Source organism: Rousettus aegyptiacus, unplaced genomic scaffold (genome assembly GCF_014176215.1).
Source record: "Rousettus aegyptiacus isolate mRouAeg1 unplaced genomic scaffold, mRouAeg1.p scaffold_m13_p_13, whole genome shotgun sequence".
Taxonomy (NCBI): Eukaryota; Metazoa; Chordata; class Mammalia; order Chiroptera; family Pteropodidae; genus Rousettus; species Rousettus aegyptiacus.
Genome location: NW_023416288.1, coordinates 54228907 through 54256492, shown reverse-complemented (window position 1 = coordinate 54256492; position 27586 = coordinate 54228907). Strand labels below are relative to the sequence as shown.

The 27586-nt window shown below is 47.7% G+C and overlaps 1 protein-coding gene across 6 annotated transcripts in view; it reads right to left on the bottom strand.

The window, feature by feature from the left end:
• DENND11 (DENN domain containing 11) overlaps window positions 1-27586 on the bottom strand; it is a 72703-nt gene that overhangs the window by 26017 nt on the left and 19100 nt on the right. For 4 of the 6 annotated variants that reach the window (XM_036230808.1, XM_036230807.1, XM_036230809.1 and 1 more), the window contains exons 1-4: window positions 20029-20302; window positions 9247-9346; window positions 8120-8278; window positions 199-352 (exon numbers count right to left, since the gene is read on the bottom strand). In XM_036230808.1, the coding sequence (XP_036086701.1) occupies window positions 199-352; window positions 8120-8278; window positions 9247-9346; window positions 20029-20296 (681 nt within the window). In that variant the 5' untranslated portion in view covers window positions 20297-20302. Of the gene's footprint in view, window positions 1-198; window positions 353-8119; window positions 8279-9246; window positions 9347-20028; window positions 20303-21305; window positions 21387-27586 lie in introns of those variants that run through there. The other 2 variants (XM_036230812.1, XM_036230810.1) reach the window with 2 other exon arrangements.

Sequence of the window (27586 nt, the reverse complement as noted above, 5' to 3'; positions counted from 1 at the left end):
TTACAGGAGTGTCTCGGAAACACGTTACTTAAGATAACTTACCTTGTGGTTTAAGAGAACCCGAATGCTTAGGCGAGCAATCCGACTCTTATCAAAAGCAGATTCTGGGCATGAGCCCAAGACATGAATTCCTGATTAATTAAGAACCGCTGTCCCCAGACACAAGTCCAGGACGAGCGAGAGGACGGCTGACCTCACCTTCATCTCGGGGTACATGTATCGGTGGATGGAAGGCAGCCAGTAGACAGGGGGCAGGCTGCCGCCTCTCCCCGAGCCCGCGTGGAGCACCCCTTTCTTGTCCTCGTAGAAGGCGGCCAGATGGGAGTAGTGTCCCGGCGTCTCCAGCTGGTGTCTGCGAACACACGAGCACCGTGAGAATGGCTTCAGCAATGCGCGGCCGCCTGCCCGGGGGCCACGACACTCAGGGGCACGGGCCTGATGAGCTCAGAAACCCCCTTTTGGAGGGGGTTTTAGTTGTCACAGAAGATCCTTAGGAAAAGCTCCACGGGCTCCACGAGAGACAGCTCCGAGGAACACATTCCCCTTCTCATGGGAACCCGGCAGAAGTAAACAGACCGTGACTAATGCCTATTGTTCTTGAGCAAGGTATGCTAACTGCAGGGGCTGTGAGGAGGGGTAACTTGAAGGACCCAGATTCCCAGCTTCAAGCGGCTCTTTGTTTAGAAATCATGCTTGCTTGCTTGCTTTGTTGTTATTAACGAGTAAGAGAAAGCCTACCCCTCAATCTCTCAAATAACTGGATGTCCCTAAGGGCTCATAATTGCTACACCAAGTAATAAATAAAAAGCTCAAACTCTCTTCCCTTCCCGCCCCCACCCCACTCGAGCTGCCAGAGACTTGGCTTTGGGCAGCCCCGTCAACTGACCCCCAAACCAAGGAAGCTGCACTGAGGCCTTGGACCACTTCGACCATGGAGAAGCCTGCCTTCTAACTGAGCGCTGCAGGGAACTATGGTTCCATGTTGATTTGCTGCTCCACTGACTGACTGTCTTTTCTGTCTGCCTGCAAGAAACGCTTTAGATCTTGAACCAAGATCTAAAGACAAACTCCCTACCAAGTTAGAGTCCCTGCGACAAGAAGCTTGTTTCAGGATCCTGTGCTCTGACAGCCTAAGATGTCCCTGACTGAGGGAGCGGAACGGGCGATGATACGGAATACAGAATGTGACCGCAGACGTCAGGACGAACTGGCAGTTCCTGCACAGATGTCAAACAGCTGTCGCAGAAAGCCTCAATAGCAGGTACGACAGTGTGTACATACCACAGATTTTGCGATCAACAAGTCTGATCGTCAAATCATAACACCGAGATAAACCGAACGGTATTGAAACAAGGCTGAGGATGCCAAAGGAGGCCTGCCTGGTGCTCTTAACTCCAGAAATGCGTGAGAAACTAGCCCACGGACGTGCAGGCCGAGCAGCCACGGAAGCTGTCCACGAGACGGGACGTCGTAACAGCTGCAGAGCGACCGGCAGGGTAAGCGCTATTGATCTGAAGCTGCAGGGCCAGACGGAGGGCTCCCCGGCGGGACCGGAGTCACTGGCGCTGTCTGACGCCCGCAGCCCCTCGCTGACACACCGGCTGAGGGACCACGCAGTTGCCGGCTTCCCCACCACACCCAGCGAGAAGGCTCCCCGCGTGAGAATCGGAGAAGGTTCCGAGCAACAAGGACACGTTATCACACCGGCGTGGCCTCTACTGGTCTGAACCGGTCTGTCCCTGGCTGTGCAAGTGCACCAAGTATGGCCCTCCCATTCACTGCCGGAGCAAGTGCAAAAGGACACAGCCCTTCCGAAGGGTCACCTGCCCTTTGCGTCAGATGGTCCACTGCATACATACCCTCTGCCTCGGCGGTTCCACTGAGCCGTGGCCTCCCGGGCTGTATAGGGACATGAACCACCACGGCCCCCCTGGGACACTGACATTCACAGGGGCGAAAAATAAACAGCCCGAGAGCCCCCGAATGGTAACACTGTCGAATACACTGCGACAGGTCTACATGCGGAAATGCTGTGAAACCACCAAAATGATGTTGAGCACTATCATTTGTGATACGCTGAAAGGTGAACGCCCCGAGTTAGAAAATTCAGACACTGAATGACGTGATGTTATTTTTAAATTAATGTCTATGAACATATTTTTACATGGGGGAAAGACTAGGGGGCTGTAAATGTTAATAATAGAGCTATCTGGCTGATGGAATCATTTTTTTTTCTTTGAACTTTTGTCTATTTTTCAAAGGTTTTCTGTAATAACTATATGTTAATGCTACACTTAGTATTTTTAAACTTTTCACTATGGAGATGCTGAAATACACACAAAATGTAGAAAGAAGAAAATACACCCCATTATCGATCACTCAGCTTCAACTCTGATCAATATTTTATCAATACGGTTACATCTATAACCTATGCCCCCTCCACTCTTTTTCCTGAAATGTTGTAAAGCAAATCCCTTATCATAACATTTTACTCATAAATACTTTGGTATGCCTCTCTGATAGTCTACTTAAAAAATAACATAACCGCCCTATTATCTTGCCTAATGAGATAATGGTGCCTTAATATAAACTAATACCCAGTCCACATTCAAATTACACCAACTGCCCCCAAGAGTTGTTTTACAGTTGGTTGTTCAAATCGAGGTCTAAGCCAAGTCCAAAAATGTAGTGATGTGTCTTAATCCATTTTATAACGTTCCCTCTTCCTTCTTCTAATTTATTTTAACTATAAAGCAGTTCTCCAACATCTTCTGATTAATAAGAAACAGTCACAGACTCTCTAATTAGAGAGGTATTGAAGCCAAGAGGTGTAGATGAATTACTGAGTTTGGGACGTCAGAAATAGGAATAAACATAAGACACAGATTAGGTGGTTTCAGAAATTGAGTCTAGTTCATTCATACAAATGTCACTACTGCCGTCGAGCCTAGACCGGGGCTTCTTCCTTTCCCTTACAGTCTCTCATGCAAGTCTCTTCTCTCACGTTAACCTCGAGCCCTCCTTAATCACCAAGCTGGAAAACCTTTCTAGCTTACAATCTAGAAGCCAGAAAAAGATGAATGAATTCAACGAAGGCGAGCATCTGCGTGACGAAAAAAGGTTAAAAGATAAACAACAAAGTGGAAAATATTTTCAATTCACATCACAAAGAACACATCCCCATTATACAAAGAACTCCTAGAAAATAGTAATAATTTTTTTAAAAAGACCAACAACCTTCTCCACCCCCCCCCCCAAAAAAAAAACACACAGATAGCAAAGGCTGGAACAGTTCACAGAAAAGCAAAGACGAATGACTCGAACTCCAACTCACTTGTTAAGAAGAAAAATGCCAATTAAAACTATATTCGTGTACCACGTTTTACCCATCAGAATGCCGAATGCGCTGGCAGGGCCGTAAGAAACAGCCTTCTCCGGCACTACGGCTGGGCGTGCAGAACGGCGGTCTCCACGGAAAGCAATCTGACAACACCCACTAAAATTACAAACGCAGATTCCCTCGGAAACCACCAAGTTCACGCCTGGAAGCCGAACGCACACCTGTTCTGCTCACATGGGAAAACGATGCTTGTTTGCGGGGATCCGGTGCAGCGTTATCTGCCACGGCAGAAGGCCGGAGACGACCGAGTGCCCATCGATAAGGGACTCGACAGGGAAGGCGTGGTTCTGCCGTACGGGGCACGTGACGCAGCCGTAAGGAAAGAGGAGGACGCGTCCCAGGTACCGATACGAGAGGATCTCCCGGGTACACTGTTCAATGAGAAAGCAAGGGACTGAACACGCATAAGGTGCCACGAAGAGCGGAGAAATAAAGACACACATTTGTATTTGCAGATACACACGTGTACACTCAGGAAAGACACATGCGAAGTTTACGGGTGATTACTGGGCAACGAATTTAATTTCACGCCCCTGGTAGACACTGCCAATCTCCTCTTCCTTTTAGTTACAGAACTTTCTCAGCTTTAGCTGGCCACGTGGCCGCCTGGTTAAGGACATTTCGCAGACTCTCTCGCTGCCGGCTGGGGCGGGTGACCAAGAAGTCGCCAACGGAATGCGAGCAGAAGCAACGTGTTCTTGGGGTTCCTGTGCCTCCCCACTGCCTGCCCGCTGGAACGTGGCCTGGGGATGGCGAGCCGGCTTCTGCCACGTGGATGAAGACAAATTCTGGAAGGCGGCGGGATCCGCGACAGAAAGACGTGGGTCCCAGGATGACTCAGTCAAACAGAGCCACCAAGCACGCTGGGCCGCTTCCCTCCCTCTGGGACCATCGTGCTGGAAAAGCTATACTTCTATTTTGTTTCAGTCACTACAGTTTGGGTCTCTTTGTTAAGGCGACTTAGCCTGTGTTCTAACTAAGGCAGAAAATGACCCCTGGAAAGGAGTTGCCACAGTATGAAACACCACACTGTGGCACTGGCTTAGCAGCTGGCGAGGGAAGGTGGTTAAGAAAATGGGCCCTGTGGACTAGAGAGCTTGTCACTCTTGCTATGGTATAGCTATGAATTTGCTTGAACTGCAGTCAACTTGGAAGTCAGGCCCTGCGTCATCTGAACTGGTGGCTTTGGGGGAAGCAGTGAGACACAGAATGTTGTTTGCTCCTAGCTGTTCTCAGTGAGCTACCGCAAGAGTAAGGTGGAAATAGGCAAGAATTAGCCAGTTTGCCAGTGGAAATGGAAGAAAATGTAGCCGAAGGGCAGCATGCCCTCTCTGAGCCATACAATAAAAATTAATTGAGACTCCAATCACTTAGGACCCCAATGGGACTGGAAAAGCCAATTACTCTGTACCCCAAACGCAGGAGATAAGAATTTCCCTCAGAGCCTCTCCGGTTAGGTATTCTCAGCCAGACATGGGAGTCAGACCACTTGTAAAGATCAGATTCACTGTACAGCCTCAAGGGAGCTGCCATCAAAGCGAGAGAAAGATGAACGGGCTGAGGAGAGACCAGTGACTAATCCACAGTCCGTTGACTCAAAACTAAGACCCATGAGAGATCTTTGGCGGTGGATACTTTCACCTGGACCCAATCGGAAGCAAACAGACCAGAGACCTATTTAGTTTTTGCGGGGTCTGTATTGTCACGTGCCTGGCCTACAGACACCTGTGAATTCTCAACCCTAAAGAAACCACTAGACCCGCAAATCTATGCCAGCAGGAAACGGGTTCCGAAGCTCTTCGGCTGAGAGGAGCCGTTTTGGAGGAAAATGGACAAGGGGAGTTTTGAGAGCAGAACCACCGTGTAGCCCAAGACCGTTCTGCTCGGCAGAACTTCAGGGTGGCTACAGACTGATGGCTGCTTGTGCTTCTCATCCTTCCCTTTTCCAAACAGGAGTTTATGTTGCGGCTCAACCCTCTACGTTGCATTTGAGAGGCAGAGAGAACAGATGGACTTGTCTATGCCTCCACAGGTTTTCAGGACAAGGAGAAGCATGTCCTCATCCAATGGAAAGCACTGCCTCACGTGCCACAGAAGCCCTGGGTTTCAGCAGGAGGCATTCGCTCAATGAGCCTCTCCGACATCTCTCTTGGGCCGGGAGAGATGTCCGCCCTGCCTGGTGGGCACAGCACATGGGGTAGCCAGGGGGGGGGGGGGGGGGCTGAAGCAAGCGCTGCTCATTCCCCCCACCCCCTAATCCCTTCTTCCCTCTTTCTGCTTATAACAGAAGCCCCAGGGCTTTAACTGGTCACCAGGTCACCCACCTAGAGTCTGCCCTTTCCAGTCTCCTGTGCTGTGAGGGGTGTCTTTGTGACTGAGAGCATGACAGTGGGGTGTGAGAGGTGACGTGGACAACTCCCAGTTCTGGCCCCCCTCCGTGGGGGCCAGCACACGGGCACAGCGGTGGGCAGCTCTGGACACCGCAGAATACAGAAAAACACTCTTGGGACTCGGGGGGATACCGAGAGGGGAGCGGTGTAGTCCCTGGACAACTGTACGGAACGGTGGGCTGCCCTCCCTGCCCACCTGCCTCCTTCTAGACTGTTCCATGATAGAGGAAGAAACTTCTAGTCTTCTCTGAGCCACTGTATCTTGGTGCCTCTGTTATCACCGGTTAGCCAGGACGCTAATATATATCTCCTTATAACTTTTGGCTTTTGAGAAATTATTTTCAAAAGAAATCGTCACTTTGAAAAAGTATCAGATCCCAATAAAAATGTTATTTTTTCCCTCCATATAATTTCTGAGATACAAAAGTGAGAAAATTTTTCGAATACTAAAAAAATAAAGAAAGATATATGCATGAAGGTGTTCCCCAGAGCTCCAAAACGTAGAGGAGGAATTAAAAAGCTTTAGAAACATACTAAATGCTCAACCACAGGGAATAATCAAGTAAGCTTAGGGGACAGCTCTAGCATTATAGAGCTATTACGGTAATCATCGAAATGATAAATGTGGAGAAAACATATACGAAGCTGGTTACTCCTGAAGAAAAAAAAATGGAATGGAAAAGTTGAAATTTTTATTAGAGAAGGACAGGTTCCTGAAATAAAAGACACAGCTACAGATCAAAAGGGATCAACTATCCCCCCCAAAAAACATTTTTCAGAGACATCACAGATAAAGATAGAATCTATAGATATCCAGACAGAAACGCCTTCTCCCAAACAACTAATATCAGAAGACAGGACAGTGATATCCGCAGCATCCTGACAGGAAGAAACAGATACTCGAGAATCCTATAACCTGCCAAGAATACAGGTAACAGACCAATAGGGTCGACCCTTTCATGGAAAAAAAAAAAAAAAAAAGTGCTTGATGGCAAAATCCAGCCAACCAAGAAAAAAAAAATCACGTCAGGAACTCAGGAATGGAGCAAGCCACTCCGAGTCCCGGAAGTGGCCGGAAACACATAACTACGACTTGACTGCAGGAATGATGATTACAGAACTGCATGTAATAGATTCTGCAATACGTAAAAGCTGAGATGTGAACCAGGAGAGAGAGGCTGGGAAGCAGAGTGATGGGCTGTCGACAGCTGAACGCGGTTCAGAGACACCAGAGACACCTCGACAAAGGCGTGCGCCTCTTACTGCGTCTGTGGTACTTCTCGGCAACAGTGAGATGACACCATGTCATGGTTTTCATCGTCTTCTTCCTCACTGTTGGAGGAGTAGTTCGAGAAATGCTATCTTATGGTGGAAAAAAAATCCCCTTCAAGTCTGACAATTCCTTCAGCCTCATTTACTCTCTTCCTGATAGACACAAGTAAACTTAAATGTACTTCATTAAAACAGGGCGCTATTTAATAAAATTAAATCTTCATAAAATATTAATCCTGTTTTTGTCAAATTATTTCTGTTTTAGAATGGCATTCATTGATTATTGACAATGGATCTCTGAGTATTAAGATTTGGGAGGATTTAAAAAATTCGTTGGTACTTGTATGTAAATTTTAAAATAATAAACATGTTTTTTTCCTACGAATGATAAATTTCATATATCAAGATGTTATATAAAAATCAAAATTATAATTTAAAAAGTACAGGCGATAAAAGTGCATATATAATATGATGCCAAGCATATATTTTTTAAAGTGTACATACAAACCGGAAAAGAGGCAAATGTGCTAAAATTTTAACAGTGGCTTAAGGGTTAGGGATAGATTTTTCCCTCACAATCTAAAATGAAATTACATTACTTGCATAATGAAAAAGAATGTTTTGCTGCTGATGATAAAAATTTCCTTCCTATTACCCCAAATAATAATGATTACCCTAAATAAGAAATGATTAGGCTTAAAAAAAAAAAAAGAGTCTGCCTGCCTGGGGCAAGGAGGCAACTGTCATGGCTTAAAGCAACAAAAATCATGTACGCGACGACAAATTATTTAAACCAAATTGATGGCAGTACTAATGTGAACTGAGAGCAAAATCTACCCCAGCTTTCATAGTATGAAGAATTATCATGCAGGACGCCGGTGGAGACCAGAAGACCGTCACCTGGGGCGGAGGACGCACGGCCACGGCCCTTCTTGGAAGGGCGTCTGTTGGTCTGGCTCCCACCCTGTCTCTCCCACAGCTCGGCTCGTCAAAACACACCGGCCGGCAGGTCCCCGCTGCCCCGCCTCCCACCCGCACCTGCACGCAGGCCACGTACCGAACTTGGTTCTCCAGGAAGTGCATGTACCGGTAGAGCAGGGTGTAGGACGGGGAGAGCACACCCACGGACTTCATGCGGGCGCCGCGCTCCAGCTCGCTCTCCACCGGCATGTTGGCGAAGCAGGCCAGGCCGAAGAAGGGCCCCTTCCGGAAGTAGCTGCAACAGGCCAGGTGCGCAGTGTGGCTCAGAATCCGAGCGACACGTTTCCGTTTAGCCCTGCCTTTTCCTTTGAGGGGCAATCTCCAAGAAGAGAAGTGACCGTCCGGGGTCTACATGAGAAAGCTCAGCCTAGAGAACCACTTCTTTAGAATCCTAGGAGAGCAATCAGCTAAGCTGCTCGGCCTCACAAGTGAGACAACCAAGGCTCGAAGAAACCATGGAACTCGCCCAGGGTCATCCACCTGGAGCCGGGACTCCATCTGGGGCACGCCTGCTGCTCAGTTGCCCGTGGCCAGGAATGCATCCCTCCCCCTGTCCTGCTAAGGCCTCGATGGGAAGACCAGAACAAAGGTTCATCCTCGAGCCTGTCTACAACCAGGGTTCTGTTCTATTAGCATAAACCACGTTGATTCTTACCCCACTTCCTGTGTCTCTGATGCTTTTAATAGCGCATATGACCGGACCTGTCACTCCATTTCCTTCCCCTTTCTCAGACTGGTATCAGTCACGGTTTCAGCCGGATGAGAAGATCAAAGCTACTTCATTATCCTCCGTTCTTCCCATTTGCCCCTTGCAAGAATCTTAATGACACAGGACTATAAACTGGCCTTACATAAAGCTGGGATTTCAAGTTTTAGCACATAAGTGTCAAGTTAACCAAAACTCAACCAAAACGCCGTTCTTTCATTAAAGCCAAACATCTAGTGAGGTCCAATAATATCTCAGAAAGGGAGAGAACCTCTAGGGTAGAATTCTTAACCTTTTTGAGTCAGAAAACCCATTGAGAACCTAATGAGAGCTAGGGACCTTCTTGCTGGAAAGTTGATATACACAAAACTATGCATATATTTTCAGGGCATTTACACACACACCCTGAAGAACCCGATACGATCGCTTATACCCTGGGGAAAGCAAACGGTGGAGAGAAAATGGTGCAGAGAAGACGTATATTCACAAGTACTTACATGAAATCGGACTGGATTTTATGGGACCCACTGGCCATAGACTTGAACTCAATGCCTTCAAGATCAATATCTTGAGGTAAACACCATTCCACCATGTTTCCTGTGGTGAAGGGAGGCCACAAGTTAAAGAAACGAAATCATTCAAAGAAGAAGGCTTATTAGTGCAGGGCTCAGCACATGTGGCTTCTCAAGAAATGTACTGCTGACTCAAACACCAGGGTGCTTGAGGGCACACCTCATCCTTCACCCACATGCTGGCTGAGTTCCTGGGTGACTCCCAAGGGCCCCCACTCTTGCTCCTCTCTCCCCAGACAAGGCCCCTCTCCAAGGTTCAGCCATCGGTTCTTCGCTTCTGGAATTCTGGGGGTTCGTTCACTCATCATTAAATACTGAGTTTCTACTAGGCTAAATGTTGAAGCTATGAAGTCAAATAAGAAATAGTCTCCGACAGCAGAGAGATTAGAGTCCAGAGGTAAACATAGAGACAGACAAGGAGGCCAGTGGCTACAGTTCTGGGGGGTTAATGCTATGACATGGGACTTCAGAACATAGCAGAGACAAGCATCTATCAGACTGAGGGAATCAGAGAATTGCACAACAGCAGTGTTACCCAGAGGCTAGAGAAAACACAGTGGAATATTCCCTGTTTTCATGCATATTCAGAAGTTTTCAAAATAAAATAGTAAGCTGCTTGCGAGATTTCATTTCAGGGCAAACGCCTCATCGGCACTCCAATCCCTAATTAGAAACACCAACAATCACAGACAACAATGCTTTCAGGTAACTGCGGCGTCAGAGGTGCTGCACACCTAGTCTCCCTCCACGCAGTCGTCTCTGGACCGGCAGACACGGGGGATGATCCTGTCCTGTATTCAACAAACAGCCTAAGACACGTTCGAGTAATTTATTTTCAAGAGTGGAATCATGACTCTGACCAACCAGTCAATAAGTTAAAACAGAAAGCATAAAAAGAGGGAATTAAGACTTCATGAAAGAGAAAAAAAGCTAGAAAATGTTGTTTTCAAGGATGAAAGAAAAAGTAGGTAGCACTGTGGAAGAGGGGTGAACCTGAGGATAAAGGTCAAGTTCAGAGCACCAAGCTCCCTCACCTTCTGTCTTCTCCCCTGACCATCGGTGTCTGCCCTCGCCAGTCCGGCTCTTTCTGCCTGTGCTGGGGAGCCCCTGTCTGCGGGGTCACGGACTGTTCCTCGTACTCTGCAGGTGACTCTGCCAATGAGCCTGCTTGGGTGTCTGTGTACATGGTCCGGACACTTTGTGACGGCAACAGATGGCTGGCCGAGGAGAGGGACAGCCTGGGATGCAGCTGCGATGGCCCCCAGGGAGACTGTCCTCCTCACTCGCCTAATCTGCCTCTCCTAGTATCTGCACCCCCATCCCCCCCCGACCCCACCGATGCTGCTCCTACTGGGTTCAACTAGCTCTAACTTAAGTTTCTTTTCCCCAACCCAGTCTATCCACGACTACTCAGTAATTCGTTAAAACTTTAATTTACCTGAACGTTTTACTGAAGTACAGAAAAGTACATAAATCATAACTACACAGCTCAATGAGTTTTCCCGACGGACACATAACCTGTGTAACCAGCACCTAGACTGAGACGCAGAACTTCATCTGCACTTAGAAGCCTCTCTTGTGCCCCTCCAAGTCATTAACACCCTCTTGAAGGTAACGAGACTATCCTGATTTCTCACACCATACATTAGCTTTGCTGGGGTTTTTTTTTTTTTTTTTTTTTTGAAATTTACATAAATGCAGTCGTAGTTTGTATTATTTCGTGTGTCTTCTTTTGCTCAACATTTTTTGCAAGACTCATCCAGGTTGATGCATGGAGCAATAGTTTATTCATTTATAATCCTCATCCTAACAGTTTATTCATCTACTTAACTGTTGGGACACATTAAGCTTATTCCCAATTTAAAGCTGTTACAAATAGCGCCACTGTAAACCATCCTGTCCTTGTCATCGGGTGAATACCCATGGCTGGGGTGAACTCTGTCCCTCAGAATTCCCTCGAGACTGGGAAGGCGGAAGTGAAGCCGCAGCCATACCGTGACCAGTTCCCCACTGTACAGGGAGAGCATTCCTGCTGATACACTCCCCGAATGAAAGGAGAGTAGATAAAGCTACGACGGTCCTCCTCCCAGCCTAATATAACCATTGTCTTTGTTGGCTGTCTCCCCAGGAGACTGAACCTCTCAAAGGCAGGAACTTTGCTTGTTTATATTCACATTCCAACTCGGCACAGTGCTTAGCACAGCATAGGCATTAAAAACAAAACCGACCAAGCAGCCGAACAAAAAGCCACCCAACTCTACTGAGGATAGGTATGGTTTTTAAAAGCTAATTGATGACTTACTGTTAATTACCCTAGGAGTCATGATATTGTGGTTCTATAGGTGAATGTCCTTCTCCTTAAGGGGATTTATACACAAGTATTTAGGAGTAAAGTATCACCATGTCTGCGTTTGCTTACAAACAGCTCAGGGTGGGGTGGGGGTAGGAATTACATCTATAGCTTGAAATTATGCTTGCTATATTTGATGTACTAAGAACAAATTGAGCATGGGGAATGTCACCTGTGTTTATGTTATAGAGTCACGCAATCTCAATCAAACCTTCCGCAAATTATTTTGTGGATATTGGTAAATTAATTCTAAAGTTTATATGAAAAGGAAAAAGGCCCAAAATACTGAATACTTTGAACACAATACTGAAGAAAAACAAATTGGAGTACTAATACTACCCACTTCCAGTCTTACTATAGAACTACAATAATCAAGACGGTGTGGTGTTGGGGAAAGATCAGATAAACGGATCAAGAGAACAGAACAGAAGGTTTGGAAATGGACCCCCATAAGTACAGTCAACTGATCTTTGACAAAGGAGCAAAGCCAACACAATGGAGAAAAGAGACAGTTCTTCAACAAATGGTGCTATGAAACTGGACGTTCACGTACAAAAAAAAAAATGAATCTAGACACAGACCTTATCCTTGCACAAAAATTAACTTGATATAAATAGTATAAAAATGCAAAATTATAAAACTTCTAGAATATAATACAGGAGAATTTCTAGGTGACCTTGGGTTTAGCGATAAGTTTTCAGATAAAACCCCAAAAGCACAATGCACGAAGCAAAAATTGCTAAGTCGTACTTCATCAAAATTTAAAACCTCTGGTCTGTGAGAAATATTATAAAGAGAATGAAAAGACAAGCCACTGGGATAAAAATCTGTGAAAACATATCTGATAAAGGCTTATATCCAAAATATACACAGAAATCTTAATTAAACATTGAGAAAACGAACCAATTTAAAAAATGGGCAAAAGGATCTGTACTGACGTCACCAAAGAAGGTACGCACATGACCAATGAGCCTAAGAAAACATGCTCAACATCATGTCATCGGGGAACTGCAGATTAAAATGAGACACTACTACGTGTCTATCGGGATGGTCGAAATGTGCAGCAACAGAAACTGTCATTCATTGCTGGTGGGAAAGCAAAGTGGTACGGCTGCTTTGGAAGACAGTTTGGCGGTTCCTTATAAAATTAAACACGGTCCTATGTATGATCTAGCCAGCACACTCCCTCATATTTATCCAGTGAGTTGAAAATTTATGTCCACACAAAAGCCTGCACACGTATGTTTACAGCAGCTTTATTCAGAGCCGCCCCAAACTGGAAGCAAACCAAGATGCCCTTCAGTAAGCGAAAGGATGAGCAAACTGTGGAACAGCCCTACAATACGATACTACTCAGCAATGAAAAGAAAGGCGCGATCAAGCCATGAAAAGACACGCAAGAACCTCAAATGCATATTGTTAACAGAAGCCGGTCTGAAAAGGCTCTGGGATAATTCCAACTATGTGACACTGTGGAAAAGAAAAAACTACAGAGACAGGAAACAGATCAGGGGGTAAGAGAAGGTGACCAGGTGGCACACTGAGGACTTTTAGGGCAGGAAAACTATTCTGGACGCTATTGTAAGGGTGGATACGTAACACTGTGCATTTTTCAAAACCCGTAGAAATGGATACGACACAAAGAGTGAAGCCTAATGTAGACCATGGACTTCAGTTAACAATAGTCTATCAACATTGGTTCACCGACTATAACAAATACATCACGTTAAAGTACGATAGTAATAGTAGAACAATGGGTGGGGGAGCTCTATACTTTCCGCTTGGATTTCTATAAACCTGAAACTGCTCTAAAAAACTTCAATTAAAAAAAGCTAACCAATAAATAAACCTAGACTAATTACCCTAGGGCCAGTAATAATAATACTGCAGTTACGTAGGAAAATAGCCTTATTCTTAGGAAATTTATACTCAATATTTAGAAACGTTGTGACGTCTGAAACTTGCTTTCAAATAGTTCAGCAAAACGATTTTTAAAAGTATATCTGTCTATAGTCGGTTCTGCTACAGCACTGGCTGAATTTGTTCTGGAGCAACTGATATATCAGGGAACAACCGGATCATAAGGAAACTCGCGTTTGCTGATACCTGATTCCGATCGCAAAGTTCACAGAGCGAAGGCAGAAAACTACGCCCGGCTGAACCGAGACGCAGAGGAATACACAAACCGCACCCCCTTTCCCCCGCACCCCCTTTCCCCCACACCCCCTTCCCCACGCACCCCTCAAACGCCCGCCTGCTACCCGAGCTCGCGTGTCCGTTAGGGGCCGTGCCCAACACCTCTGCTGTCACTACTCTCCATCAAGTGTCACACGGCCCTTTTGCCATTTCACAGGAGCTCAAGCCCAATCCTCCAGACACCCGCCTTCGTAAGCGAACCTCAGGTCTTTTTAAAGCGAAGTGCCATACTTTGAATCTGTATGTACCTCTTAACTATTGATCATATGTAAAGGTGTCCTACCATTTTGATCAGGTTCCTATCTTGTTTTACTGTGTCACTGATGGTTTTTGAGTGTTGTGCCCAGATACCATTTTTCCTATGAATCCTGCCGCTTTTAGTACATGATTTTCATAGCACAGCGATTCTCAGGAATCCATATTTCTTCCAGCTTTTCTGACATTTAATTTTTCAAAATACGATTGGATAATGTAATTTAAACCATAGAGATAGAAAAAAAAACATAAGGTAAGCGTAAAGGACTTTACAAAAGTAAAAAATTGAGGCAGTGTGTTAGAAATAAGAGGATGGAGTGATATCATGGGTAAACCATCGTTTAATAGAAATATTCTACTATTCTCAAGACTTGGAAGCCAGTTGACATGGGAAACTAGTACAGCCTTAAAGGAAAGTGATTTCGCAGAAACAGCAATCCTGGTGGGAAGCCATTCAATGCCAGAAACACCCTCGCAGTGTGCCACCCACCCCAGGCTCAGTCTCGACACTCTAAGCCCTTTGGTTTTTTCGATCAGGCTCCCTGCCTTTTAGGAATTCGGCCAGGGACCCGGGGCCTGGAAGGACGCAGGGGTAGTCCATCGGAGGGACGCGCCGGCACCGACAGCGCCTGCTTGCCCCTACCTCTCTCTTCCTTCCATCTCCACATCCACCCTTTTCTTGGGCCTGTCTCAGGTGCCTACCGACAGGCATGGCCTAGCTTCCAGCTGCAAAGAGAACTTCTGAGAAGGGGTCCACATAGCCACGCGAGGGACACACGTGGCAGTCTGCATTGTGTACATTCAGTAAACAGTCATTCAGGAAATAGTGGTGGAACGTCATTTGGCAGCACAGTGCCAGGTGCTGGGCTCCTGCAAAGACAAATAAGTCCCTGTTTAAAGGAACTTGAACCAACAGCTTACTGGGTTGGCGGCTCAATTACCCCGAGGGAGCCAGAGGGCAAATCGCTGAGCCTGGCTATAGATGTACCTGCCACTCCAAGGTCAGCCTGGCAGCTGTGTGAGGGTCTCCCAAGGCTGACCCTAGGCTAGGCGAGATATGTCCTGTCCTATCTACACACGGGGCTGCCTCTGTCTTCTGTTTGTCTAAACGTGGAATGACCATCTCCCTGGGCACAGATTTCGTGAACCACATCCGCTGACACTGCCGCTGCCTGTCAGAAAGTTCGCATGTTTAAAGTAGAAAAAAAGGCAATGGACTTGAACGGAAGCAACCTCTAATGGGAAATATGTAGCTTGCTTTCTCCTTCCTCGTTGGGTGTTTCCCAATCAAGAATTTCCTCTCGAGGTCTGCATTTCATAAGCAGTGGCTGCTTCGGCTGAAGGCCTGGTTTACGGCTGCCTCTGACCTCGATGAAGCTTCATGCCAGTTTCCCCCTCTCCAACACGTCTTGATTTTTACTCCTTCCACCAGCTTCTTCCCGTCAGTACATACATATGCTCTAATTCCAGTCGGGAAGTAAAAAGGAATCCTGTCTCAGGCATAAAGGCAAGAAGCCAGACATCCTCGTGGTCCCAACACTAAACGGAAGAAACCTCTGAAGATTATTTGGTTCAGACTCTAACTCCGGAAAAGTCAACAGTCCTTATCACTTGATATTTGGTCTTAAATAGTTTTAAGTATGCAGCCTTAAAACCACCTAGCATAAGAGTATACACAAAGCAAAGGAAGAAAGAGTCAGTCTAAAGAAACCTGAGGTAGGAAGAAATTCATCCTGGCGACTTCGAGTCAGCCATATGCCAATCCATGGCTGCATTCCAGTGCATTAAATTTACATGGAAAAAACCTTCCATTTCACAGACCCCGTATCATTTTACACTGGGCAGTGGTGTGCGGAAGGAGAGCGGGCGCTGGAGGCAGGTGGACCTGGGATCAGCTCTGGGCTCTGTCCCTCTCTACTCTTGTGACTTGACACGACTTAGAGGCTCTGTTCGTCAGTTTTCCTCATTACAGAGAGGACTGTTAGAAGAAGGATTAGAGGCAAGGTCCTCGAAACGCCCAGCATAGTTCCTGACCCATGGTGGGCACTGAGTAACTGGTGGGTGTTGGAATTCCCGCCCCTCCTTTAGGCTCCATAGACTTTCAAGAGAGGAAACAGAATTCACTGCAGATGGCCACAAATCGACTCTTCTCTGAAAACCACAGCAGGTGAATCACCGACAGCCTGGGAAAGAGTCTGCCAATGTGGGGTTAGTGAAATTAACCGCAACTGTATTCCACTGCCATCTGAGGGAAAAGACAGAGAAAGGACTGAGACCTTCCTGTTGACTCTCAGAACTGGCTTTCTCTTTGCTTTTCGGCTGGCCATTCTTCGGCCTGCTCTGTGCATCTCAAAATCACGCTCTAAATTTTCCATTCTCATTCCACTTTGGCACTTTCTCACCCATGGCTGGAGCCACTTCTTATTTGGACAAGTCAGAGGACTTGGGCAGATTCCAAGTCATGCCCCAGACGCCACACCTAGCCTTAATTCCAGTGCACTTCCGTGTCCTCTACTGTTTAAAAAAAAAAAAAATGTACTTCACTGACTGACTACACAGAGAGTGTGTGGAGACTGAACTTAGTGATTTTTAGTACGCTTATCTGACATAAACACGGGAGCATTTAGATGCACTAAATTAGTATTTAGGTGTAATGTAGGCACTGGCTAGAGGTGAAAGAACAGGTAGCAATTCATCCCTAACCAGGAAGAACAAAGAGAAAAGAAACACCTGGGAACCCTCAGCAGGTTCTCCTCCCCTCAGTCATCCCCCACCCGCCTAAGCTGCCCCAATACAAACACACAGAAATTCCCCTCAGACACCCACGAAATAGCTCTGGGGAAAAGGTAGCCGTTCAAAGTGAGCCTCATAGAGAAACAGTCCAGTGAGGCAGATTCACAGGTGTCACGCACCGTAGGTGCAACACTTTATCTGCCTCAGGCCCACCCACAAGTCCTCAGTCACAGACTGAGACAGCAATGTCACCTCAACAGACAGGGGAGGAAGGAGAGGGCTGATTTCCAAGGGTGACAATACGTCTTCCCTTAATGAAGCAGAGGAAAAGGACATTTTGCTAGAAACCCAAAGAACAAAATAAAAATTAAAAATCGGGGCTCTAAATGATAGGTTGAAAACCATGAAAAAGCGATATTCTGGCGTGCACAGCTAGCATCTGGGCCTGGTTTCAATAGCAGCTTTGTAGCCCAGATGGCCAGCACCACCATCCCAGGGACTCCCTGCTCCAGAGAAAGACTGGGTGTGTGAATGTGAGAGTGTGTGTGTAAATGAGTGTGTGTGCATGTGCGCGCGCGTGTGTAAGCCCCCAGTCCTCACATCATTTGTAGATCCAACAACCATCATTTTCAAACCATGAGTCCAATGAAGATTACATCTTTTACGCCCCTTCCCACTCCTCAGATTTCTCCTACAGACGCCCAACTCAGCGTTCCAAACCTTGTACCTATAAGTATAAAATTACTCTTCTTCTGCATCCGGATTATACGCTCATGTACAAATGACCATCGAATAAGAATGGTGATTAGAATTAAATGAAACACCACCGTAGTAAAATGCCCGCCTAAAGGGTCCAGGTATCATTTACAACCCCTTTGTTCTACTCTAACCTTAATCTGGACATCGTTACACATACACACCTGTGTACACATGTGTCACAGACCCACAAAACCACGTTCACCAGCTGTGACTGACAAGGCGGGGCGAGGGTTGCAGCTGCTTTTCAATTTTATCAACTCCATCTGTGGTTAGGGCCAGACTTCTCTACTTCCCCTCCCTAAATCAGACCCATTCATCCCAGAATGAATTTCACGCTCCTGTCAACGCTAAGTCCTCACGTAACACCGTCCACAGGTTCTTGGAAACTGTGACTTTAAAGCGAAACCACGTATTTAACGAAACCAGTTTTACCACAGGCTAATTGATATAAACAAGGGTTAAGTTCCTATGGCATATTTCTGGCCACAAAAACGTCACCAGACTTCTAAATACAGATCCCAAAACACTTCAAATATCAAACACTGAAATAAATGGGAGCTATACATACATTTAAGGAAGATTCATACAAACGAGAAAGATAATTCTTTTCCAACCCGCTTATTCCAGTTCAGGGTCAAGGGTGGCTGAAGCACTCCTGGTGGCTCAGGGCGCAGGTGGGACCCACCCTGGTCGGCACGCCCTTTCATCACAGGGCACACTCACCCCCGCACTCATTTACATTGGGACATTTTAGACTCGCTATTGACCTCAGGTGTACGTCTTTGGGATGGGGGCGGAGTCCCCGGAGAAAACCCACGCCGGCATGGGGAGAACGTGAAAACCCCACGGACGGTGGCCCTGGCTGCAAATCGATTTTTCTCATCAACAATGATAACGAAACCAGGTGAGATGAACACTGTTATTCGAGAACCTGCTATTATTTACCTGTAGGTGATGGGGTAGACCATAGCGAATATAATTATTTACCAAGCATGTTTTTGTCTAGCAGTAAGGGTTACTTGGGTCAAAAAATGGCAGTTTTTCAAACTACTGATATTTGGGAGTCCCAAGCATATGAGTCAATGTGTGAACAGCATAAAAGTATTTTACACACGGAATAGAAAATACCAGTGTGCACTACATGTCGGAGGGCTGGTACTATTTCATGGAACTTGTTTCGGTTACGTGTGTGTGTGTGAGTGTATTAACTGTGATGTAAAATTAATTTCACAGGGTGGGTCATAGTCAACAAAGTTTGAAAGTCATTGGAATGGGACCCAGAAACCAAAAAGGCCTGGTCTCTCCCTCTCTCCCCTCTCCAAACTGTCACTTTCTGAGACTTGCTGGTTTATAATTCCCACCCACAGTTACATTACCGGGCCTGGAACCATACTGTCTGCCCTGTCCAAATCCACATCTCAGGGTGCTCACCCCTTTTTCTCCCCCACACTGTACAGCACCCTTCGAGCTCTTCATGAGAGGCCCAGGAAGGGAACAATGAGACACGAGAGACATCTTCCACGAACAGGCACCACACGCTCCAGCACCTCCACTGGAGTTAGGGACACACAGACTCACCTGGGTTTTCTCAAACCCTAGAACCATGTCTCCTGCCTCCAGTAATGATCACAGAGCAGCTCCGGGACTGAGAGGCGCCTCACCGGCCAGGACCAGCTGAGGGCTGGTATCTGTTCATTGACATCTGACCCCCCCCCCCAGGTCTCTGACCCCCGCCTCGGAAGTCGCTCACCAGGAAAAAACGCACACTTCCTAACCGCAGGGTTCGGCTAAAGGTGATGTGCCTTAACCAGCAAGAGCCTACCTGAGGAGGCTTCATCAATAACCAGTCTCCAGCTTAACCCCTCAATCCCATCCCTTGATTGTCCCGACGTTAATTCCTCAGAATGATGCGTCAGAAAAAGTGAACTTGGCGCTTGGAAAGTTACCTTGGTGGGACAGGTGGGGAGGGAGGGCAGGGAAGCAGAGAACCTGGGAGCTTAAGACACTTTCAGGAGCTGTTCCGAACCTGGGAAGGAGTGGGGTTGCAGGGGAGGGGGGGTTGCAGGGAGGGGGGGTGGCGTCCCGCCTCCTAATGGGAAAAACCTTTTGGCCAAGCAAGAAAACAAAAGCCAGCGAGCCTGAGGCCACAAGCAGAACCCTCAATCCCTGGAGAAGCGCAAACACGACAGCAGGGACAGGGAAGCAGCGGACCGAAAGGAGAGGGGGTCCGGAGGGCGCAGGGAACAAAGCCCCGAGTCCCGCACCCAGACCTCGCGGGGGCCGGGCCGGCCGGGTGGGGGTGCAGGTGTGTGGGCGCGGGTGAGCGCGCCGCGAGCCCCTCCCCCACCGCCCCCATCCCGGTGTGGCGGCGGGGGCGACCCTCTCCCCGACCCCGGCCCCGGCACGGCTCTCACCCGAGCGGGGATCGAAGGTGACCACGAACACGGCCACCACCTGGTCCTCCTCCACGTCGCCCAGCTCCAGGCGCCCGGGCTGCAGCAGCACCTCGGAGGCGCCCAGCGCCTCGGGCTCGCGCCGCCTCCGCGGCTCCGCGGCCGGCCGGCCGCCCCCGCCGCCGCCCCAGCCCCGGCCTCCCGCCGGCGGGTCCGGGGCCTGCGGCGGGGAGACGGCGGGGCCCTCGGCCCAGCGCAGCAGCGGCGCCGCGTCGCCCCGCTCCACCATGGCGAAGCGAGGAGGAGCCGCGCGGCGAGGGGCGGGCGCAGCGCCGGGCCGCGGGAACGCCCCGCTCGGGCCGGCCCCCGGGCCCGCCCGCTCCCGCCGCCCGCGGCCGCCACCTGCCCGGCGCGGCCCCGCCCCGCCCCCGCGGCGCGCCCGCCGCCGTGGCCCCGGCGGGGGAGCCCGGCCAGCGTCCCCCCAGCGGGCTTCGCCCAACTGCGTGCGGGGTTTGAGGGTTCGTGGGTGCCTCTGCGTGCCCGGGCGTGGGAGACGTGTGTTGACATGACGCGCGCCCACCTGGGTCTGTCCACCTGTGTCTGGGTAGTGGTGTCTTCTCACCTGGGACTGCGTGGGATAAGTGTAGCGCCGTGAATTTTTATGCGCCACCGTTATTTTTGAAAGTCCCCTCGTCGTGTAGACCATGACATATGTATTACATAATCCTGGATAGTGTGGCCGGAGCCGCCACTGAGCCGGGAAGCGAGGCAGAGGAGGCGACCGCTGGCTGCCCGCAGCCCTGGGGCACGGGGCGTGGGCTGGCCGCCCGCAGCTGGGAGCTTTGCTGCCTGGCCTGGAGAAGCGTGTGTGTAAGCCAGCCTCTGTGCCCTGAGCGGGGTAGTGCCCTGGCCGCCTCCCGCCCTGCCTGGGGCTCCCTGTCCATTTCAGTGACTAAATCTCCACAGACTGGTGGATAGTCACTTACTTGTCCTTGGGGAGTGACAGAGAGGTTGAACTGAATATATAAAAGATGAAAGCAGTTCCTATTCTTCGGGGTAAAATGCTGCATAAATAGATTCTTTATTGTTATTATGGCACACGTTTTGGCCTGGAAGCAGCAGCCTTAGGCAGTCATTGATGATGGCCTTGGGAAAGCAGTTAAATCCTACTGTCACTGTATCTCTGGCACACAGATCATAAACAGCCCCCGGGTAACACCTAGTGCATAAACCCACCCGGACCTTCTGAGAAGGAGCAAGCTACCCTACTGGGTATCTGAACAAGTCTTTCTACTCACCTCCTTCTTTCTCGTTACTTGAATGGCTGTCCCCAGTTCTTATTTCCACCTCTTCTGAGTTATTCAGCCACCAGATTTAGCCTAAAGGTCAAGGCATTTAAAATGTTATTTTAAATTGCAAAATTGGGGTTCACAGAGAATCCTCGGTCAATTTCTAAAGCCATCAGCTTCAAGTCCACCTTTCCTCTCCCCGCTGGGACTTCCCATTCCTGATCTTTTGTGTGAACCGTGCCCCTAACACCAGCACCCCCTACTTTAATGCCCTCAAGCTGTATATATACCAGGAAATAAACTCCTAATCTCCATATCAACCAATTTTCTATATAAACAGAAGACCAAAATGCCCAAACCCTAAACCTGGAGCTTTTTCGTCTTCACTTACAAACGTGTTCCAGCTCGCCGGCCACCACGTCTATCTTTAAACTACTGCCTCGTGTAACAGGTGCTCAAATAAGTACTCGTTAACCAAGCAAGTGAACGAAAGTGGAGACTTACACCTCTGTGCAACTGGCCCCTCCTCCCAGCCTTAACCTGGTATCTTTCACATAGTAGGAGCTCAAAAATGTTACTGATGGGGATGACACCTCTTAACACACACTTGCAGCCTGAAAGAGGCGGTGTGCCTGACCATCGGGTTTATCTGCTCTGTGTCTAGTGAATTCCACATGATAGGTAGGGAACTAACCGAATTTAGCTGTTAGAATAGCTCTGGTTGGAAACGAATGTGAAGGGCAAGAAGGAAAGAAAGGCAGTCAGTTCAGAGCCCTGAGGATAATGTTATATTTTTAAACGAGTTCCCCCTGGAACCCCATGTCAAAATTTTTAAATAAAATTATTTTACTTGCCCAATACTAAACGTATCTTCATTATACAAAATACATTATATGAAATATAGCTACGTTATATAAATGTCTACAATATAAAAAATAACATAATGTATGTAAAATACATTATGTAAAAGTGTTTTTTGATCTATAATCTCACCACCGAGTTGGCCAGTGTTAAGATTTTGCTTATCCTATTTGGTCAGTTCTAGGATGCAAAATTTTTCAGTTGTTGACATTGCTATGGCAACTCCCGATTGCTGCCGGCCCCGCTGAGGTAAAATTCTCATCTGGAGGCATCACCAACTCCACACTACTTTTAAATTAAATTCTCTGCTTGAGGTTATTTGGACCACACCGATGGTACCAATTCAAAATGCAAGCCAGGGCAATCCCTGGATTTTAGTTCAAATTCTCTGGTCAGATGTTTTCCTCCTTCCACCCAATGACAAAGTTGAGGCGAGCGAGTTTCTTTGCCTGGCCCTCTCTGCACGGGAGGTTTATTTGCCACAGTTATATATGGGGTGTCATATTAGACTCCCCATCTTGGACATTTTTTTTGTTCTTAGTGGCATGTAAAAATAACGCCATATCTTAAAATAGATGATAGATCTAGATGTTTTTCTTTCCTATGTTTCCATATCGAAATCAATTTTGTATTCCTTTTTCTTTAACGTCAGAATGCAACCATTTTGCCATCCTATTAGAAACGTTTTATTTGTATCATTTTAATGGTTTCCATTGTATGTTTAAAAATTAACCATTCTCTCTCTCATTGTGGGATGAGCAAGCCCTCCCCTTTTTTCATTGTGCCTAAAGCACTAGCCGAATTTCACCCTGAACTAGCTAGCACTCAGTACCTATTACATGCCAAGCCCTGGGGTGAAGACAGACATCCCTTCTCATCAGACTTACAGCCTAGCAGGGAAGGCAGCTATCAGGCAGGAAATGAAATCTGCAATGAGAGGGGACAGGCGGGGCAAATGCAGTCAGCCCCTGAGGCTGCCGACTATGACAGATCACCAGAGGCAGGAACACTGGGTTAAACTGTGTTCATGTTCTTGAGTTCTTGGTTGAACTGCCAGGCTGTTGACTCCTAAATGAATATGGGCATCAATCTGTGAGGTCAACCAATGGTTGCCTCGCCTAAAAAATAAATAAAATTAGAGAGAGAGAGAAACAGACAGTGATCTCATCTATGTGGCTGAGGGCTGGCCTTGGACTAGGTCACACAGGCAACCCACTACCTGCTCTAATTTTTGAGGATCTGAGGATGGACAAATGCCATGTAAATTCTCCCAACTGTGGCTAATAGATAAAAAGATCAGACTACTGAATCCAGACCATAGGTTTAAATTACCTGTCCCTTAAAATGTAGGCCGTACATCAATGATCTCTGAATTATTGGAATGGCAGCTTAGATCTCTGCTCCTGTTTAAAGAATACTACGTCTCGTGAATGGACAAGCAATGTGTCTCTATCATAACAGCTATTTAGATGATGACCCTGTAGTTTCAGCAAAGGGAAAACTTTGGCAAGAGAAACAATTCACTGGAATCTGATGTATTACATAGATTTATAGATTTAAAGTTAATAGATTGTTCTAAGGATTTTTTCTTAGAATGGCACTGAAGTGTTCATGGATGAAAGGACATGCTATCAGTGATTTGTTTTAAAATAGTCCAGCACCCAACAATGTTGCAATATAAATGAGACAAAATTGGAAAGCTGCCTGTAATTTTTGACGCCAGGTTATTGGTACAACGGGACTCATATTATATTTTCTCTATTTTTTGTATGTTTGGACATTTCCACAAGAAAAACAAAAACAAAAACAGAACAAGTAGAAAAGTATTAAGATACGTTCCGGCTTTAAAACGACCTCCAGGCTTTGTCTTCCCTGGACCACGACCTCTTCCTGGAATTCCGTTCTGCCGGCAAGGCTACTACTGGGCAGATCAAGATTTACACGCACTTTGAAATGAGAAACACTGACGGCCAAATACATCCTTAGCGATTTAAGTAATTATCACTAGATTCACTGTGACCGAAAGGTGTCTGCTTTCGTGCTCTTTCTCAGACCATCCTTGTCACAGGAAGAGAGCTGTCAGCAGTCAGGAGCACCAGAGACCCCCTGCTGGAATGGGACCACGCCCAGTGCAGCTGTCCAGTCTGCACAGGTTCACTGTCACTGTAAGAGTGAAAAATTCTCCAGTAAATTAGTCACTAGGGCAAGACAGGGAGTAGTGAAATCTTCAAGCGCCAGCTCCCAAGGAAAAAAAAAAAAGCAAACAACATCACCGCCAGGATGCAGATAACAGAACCGGCTACCAGCTACCAGGCCCTGTTTGCTATAAGATTTAAGAGTTCTCCAGAAACAACATTTTTGCACCAGACGATAACAGCCAACTTCTGCTTCTATAATCTGCTTAAAGTATAACTAGGGTGTAGTTCTGAGAGATGTCCTGTGCAAAGATATACTAATGGCTAACTTCTGCTTCTGTAAACCTGCTTGCTTGTTTGATGTGGTTTTAGGCTTTATAAGCTGCCTCCTCTGAAAGCTCGGGGCTGATTCTCTAGTGGGGAGAGTCAGTCGCCAGCCGGCTAATAAAGGCTCATAATTAATCTCAATTGGATCCGTGGGTCTTAGATTTGAACACACCACAACATCACCACTGCTGATGGATTTGTCCAGGCAGCTCTGGGGAATACATGTTGGGGATGAACATATTCTGCTCTTCCCTAAGTTACCGCAAACTTTCTCCTATGGAGTTGAAGCAACACCTCGGGTTGTGACGACAGACTGAGCAGGATAAGGACAGAAAAGAACACGGGTTGAAGCAGGCGGGGACCTCAGAAATACTGCCCAGTCCTCTGTTTCCTCAGTGAGGTGGAGACGATTCCTCCCCACGAGGCCTCAGCCCTAGCGAAGGCCCTGAGCGCTACACAGGGCACGCCGGGTGATAAAGACCAACTTTTCTTCTCTAGCGCCCTGAAGTTCCCTCAAGTTTGTCTCTGGTCTTCAGAGTCCAGGCTCAGCAGTCCAGAGGCCCAGAGAGTCACTTTCAGCCTAAGACCTCTCTTCAAGTCTTCACTTTCTGTCCCAGAAGCTGCCAGCTTCCTAGTAAGCCTTAACAAAAAAATTGTCCATTTTTCGCTTGGGAAATCAGACCCCCCCACACACACAATGGTTCCCCATGGGACAGTCCCATCGGATGCACCATAATCCAACATCGGTATTTTTCAGAGTCTGAATGACTCAGTCTTAATTCAGTCTTTAATAAATAATGCGGTGGAGCTTGCTTTGGCTCATTTTCATGATTCTCCCTCCTGACTGAGGGGACAATCAGGCCAGCATGTCCTTCCTTGGAGCAAAAGACTCTCAAATAAATATCTCATCTTCTGTGGCCTTAGCTTTACTTTTGCAAAGAAATAGTCTCCCCCGAAGGTGAATATGAGTTTCTACCTCTTGCAAAACTGGTTTGAAAGATAGATTTTCCTATTTCTGTTCTTTCCGTCGGTATTTCAAAGGCCTCAGAGCCTTCCGGGCAGTCAGTCGGCAGTGTCTGCAGGAGGAGAGAATCCCCAGAGCACAGGTTTAGGGAACTCGGCCCTGAGAGGCAAAGCCGGCTTCCTCCTTGCACATCCTACTCCGGGAACGTTGCAGCAGCCCTCGATACAGTGAGAAAAATGCTCAAACTTCAAAAAGTCGAATGCTGAGTATTTTAAACGAAACTGAGATACAGTAATTGCATTTCCCCAAGTCCGTTGAAAAACGATTTCTGGAATACCTACTATGTGTCAGGCATTAAGAGAAAAAAAAATGCCCCTCTTCCCTCTACTGCCACAGACTTGGGTTCCCCTGTTGACGTCTCCTCTCTACTGTGACGTGAGGCTTTTTGCCGGGGACTGACGCCTGTGGCATTAACACACACTGGAGCGGTGGAGGAAGTTTTCATAATGTGAAGACTAAGAACAAAGAAAAGAGTGAAATCACATCAAAAAAGTGAAGCTGTGGCCAGAGGCAAAATGTGCACCTCCAGGAATCCCCCCGGGCCATCGCCGTCAGCAACTGCCCGATTCTCATTATTCTATCTTCCAAATCGGGAGTATCTTTCTCATACTTGCTCCTGTACCTTTCTTACTCTGAAGACCTAGCCGCCATCATCGCTGAGTGACAACCCGGGTGAGGATGAGTTGTGCACAGACTCACCAGTGACAACATGAGAACTAGACCATCACCACGCCACGGTGCAGGTGCCTCCCTGGGCAAATGTGTCCTTATAAAGAAGGGTAACTGAGAAGGCAGGCAGGGGGTGATGGTAAAGCATCACCTGGCCTACCTGGGTAACACCCACTAAGCTGGCCTGTGCCCCGCCCGCAGGCCCGTGACACACTCAGTGTTTCGGGTCGGTCCTGCCCTGCTGGGGAGCGCGGCCAGCCCCCAGCCGGCCTGGAGAGTGAGAATGACCAGCCGTGGGCTGAGAGGGGAAAATGACGGCACCAGGGCCGGAGCGAAGGAGGCACGTCCGCAGCCTGCTGCTCCGTCAACACGAAACTCAAGGCCGGGATCTCGGCAGTGGCGGTTCCTTTACCGGTGACCTTTACCTCCTCCTCTCCCTGCCGATGACGCTCCTTGGCCCCTGTGGGAGGCGGATACTCCAGCAGAGGTGAGCACTGAGCTGCGGGCACGATCTGATGGCCTGTTGAATGACTTGGGGACGTGTGTGTGTGGGGGGGGGCAAGAGGAGACAGGGACAGCAACGAAGGATTGGGGGGTGCGGGTGCTCCAAAGCTGGAGTGCGCGAAGGCTCTGAACTGAAAACATACGTTCCCGTCTCCCCAGCCAGTTTTCCTGTGGGTTAACCTCCTGACCTCCTGAGTCCGGGCTGGAAATGGGGAAGGAGAGAGAGAAGGGCGTGGAGTGACTGGTGAAGGGCGAGAAAACAGAACACAAGAGAAGGGACATTGACTTTGCTTCATAGCGGGCCAAACGCGTCCTCAAGGCCTCGCTCTCTCTGGGCCCACGTTTACCGCGCGAAGGAGCCAAGCCCGGGGCCTCCTGAGTCTCCCGCGAGGACGTGGAGGGGGCGTGTACAGCATTTTCCTTTTGCACGGACTGCCTTTCACATGGTTTTTCTTAGTGATATGGGTGGCTTTTTTTTTCTTTATAACCTTTCTCTCTCTGAAAAAAGTTGACAAATGTAAAAGATACTTAAATAGTAAGAAAACGTGATTTACAAAATAAGGCATGGTGGGGGGGGGGAGTCATTTGAGATTATCATTCTCAAGTGATACGTGGCTGTTTCTACGTGTTACTGATCTTTCTAGCTTTTGTCAGTATGAAAATGTTTGATGCCTTAAAAGCCTGAACTGCCAATAGCGAGGAGGCGGGGCGGAGCTGAATTACGGCAGGTGTGTCTGGCAAAGGCCTAAGGTGTGGCTCTATTTGGGAGA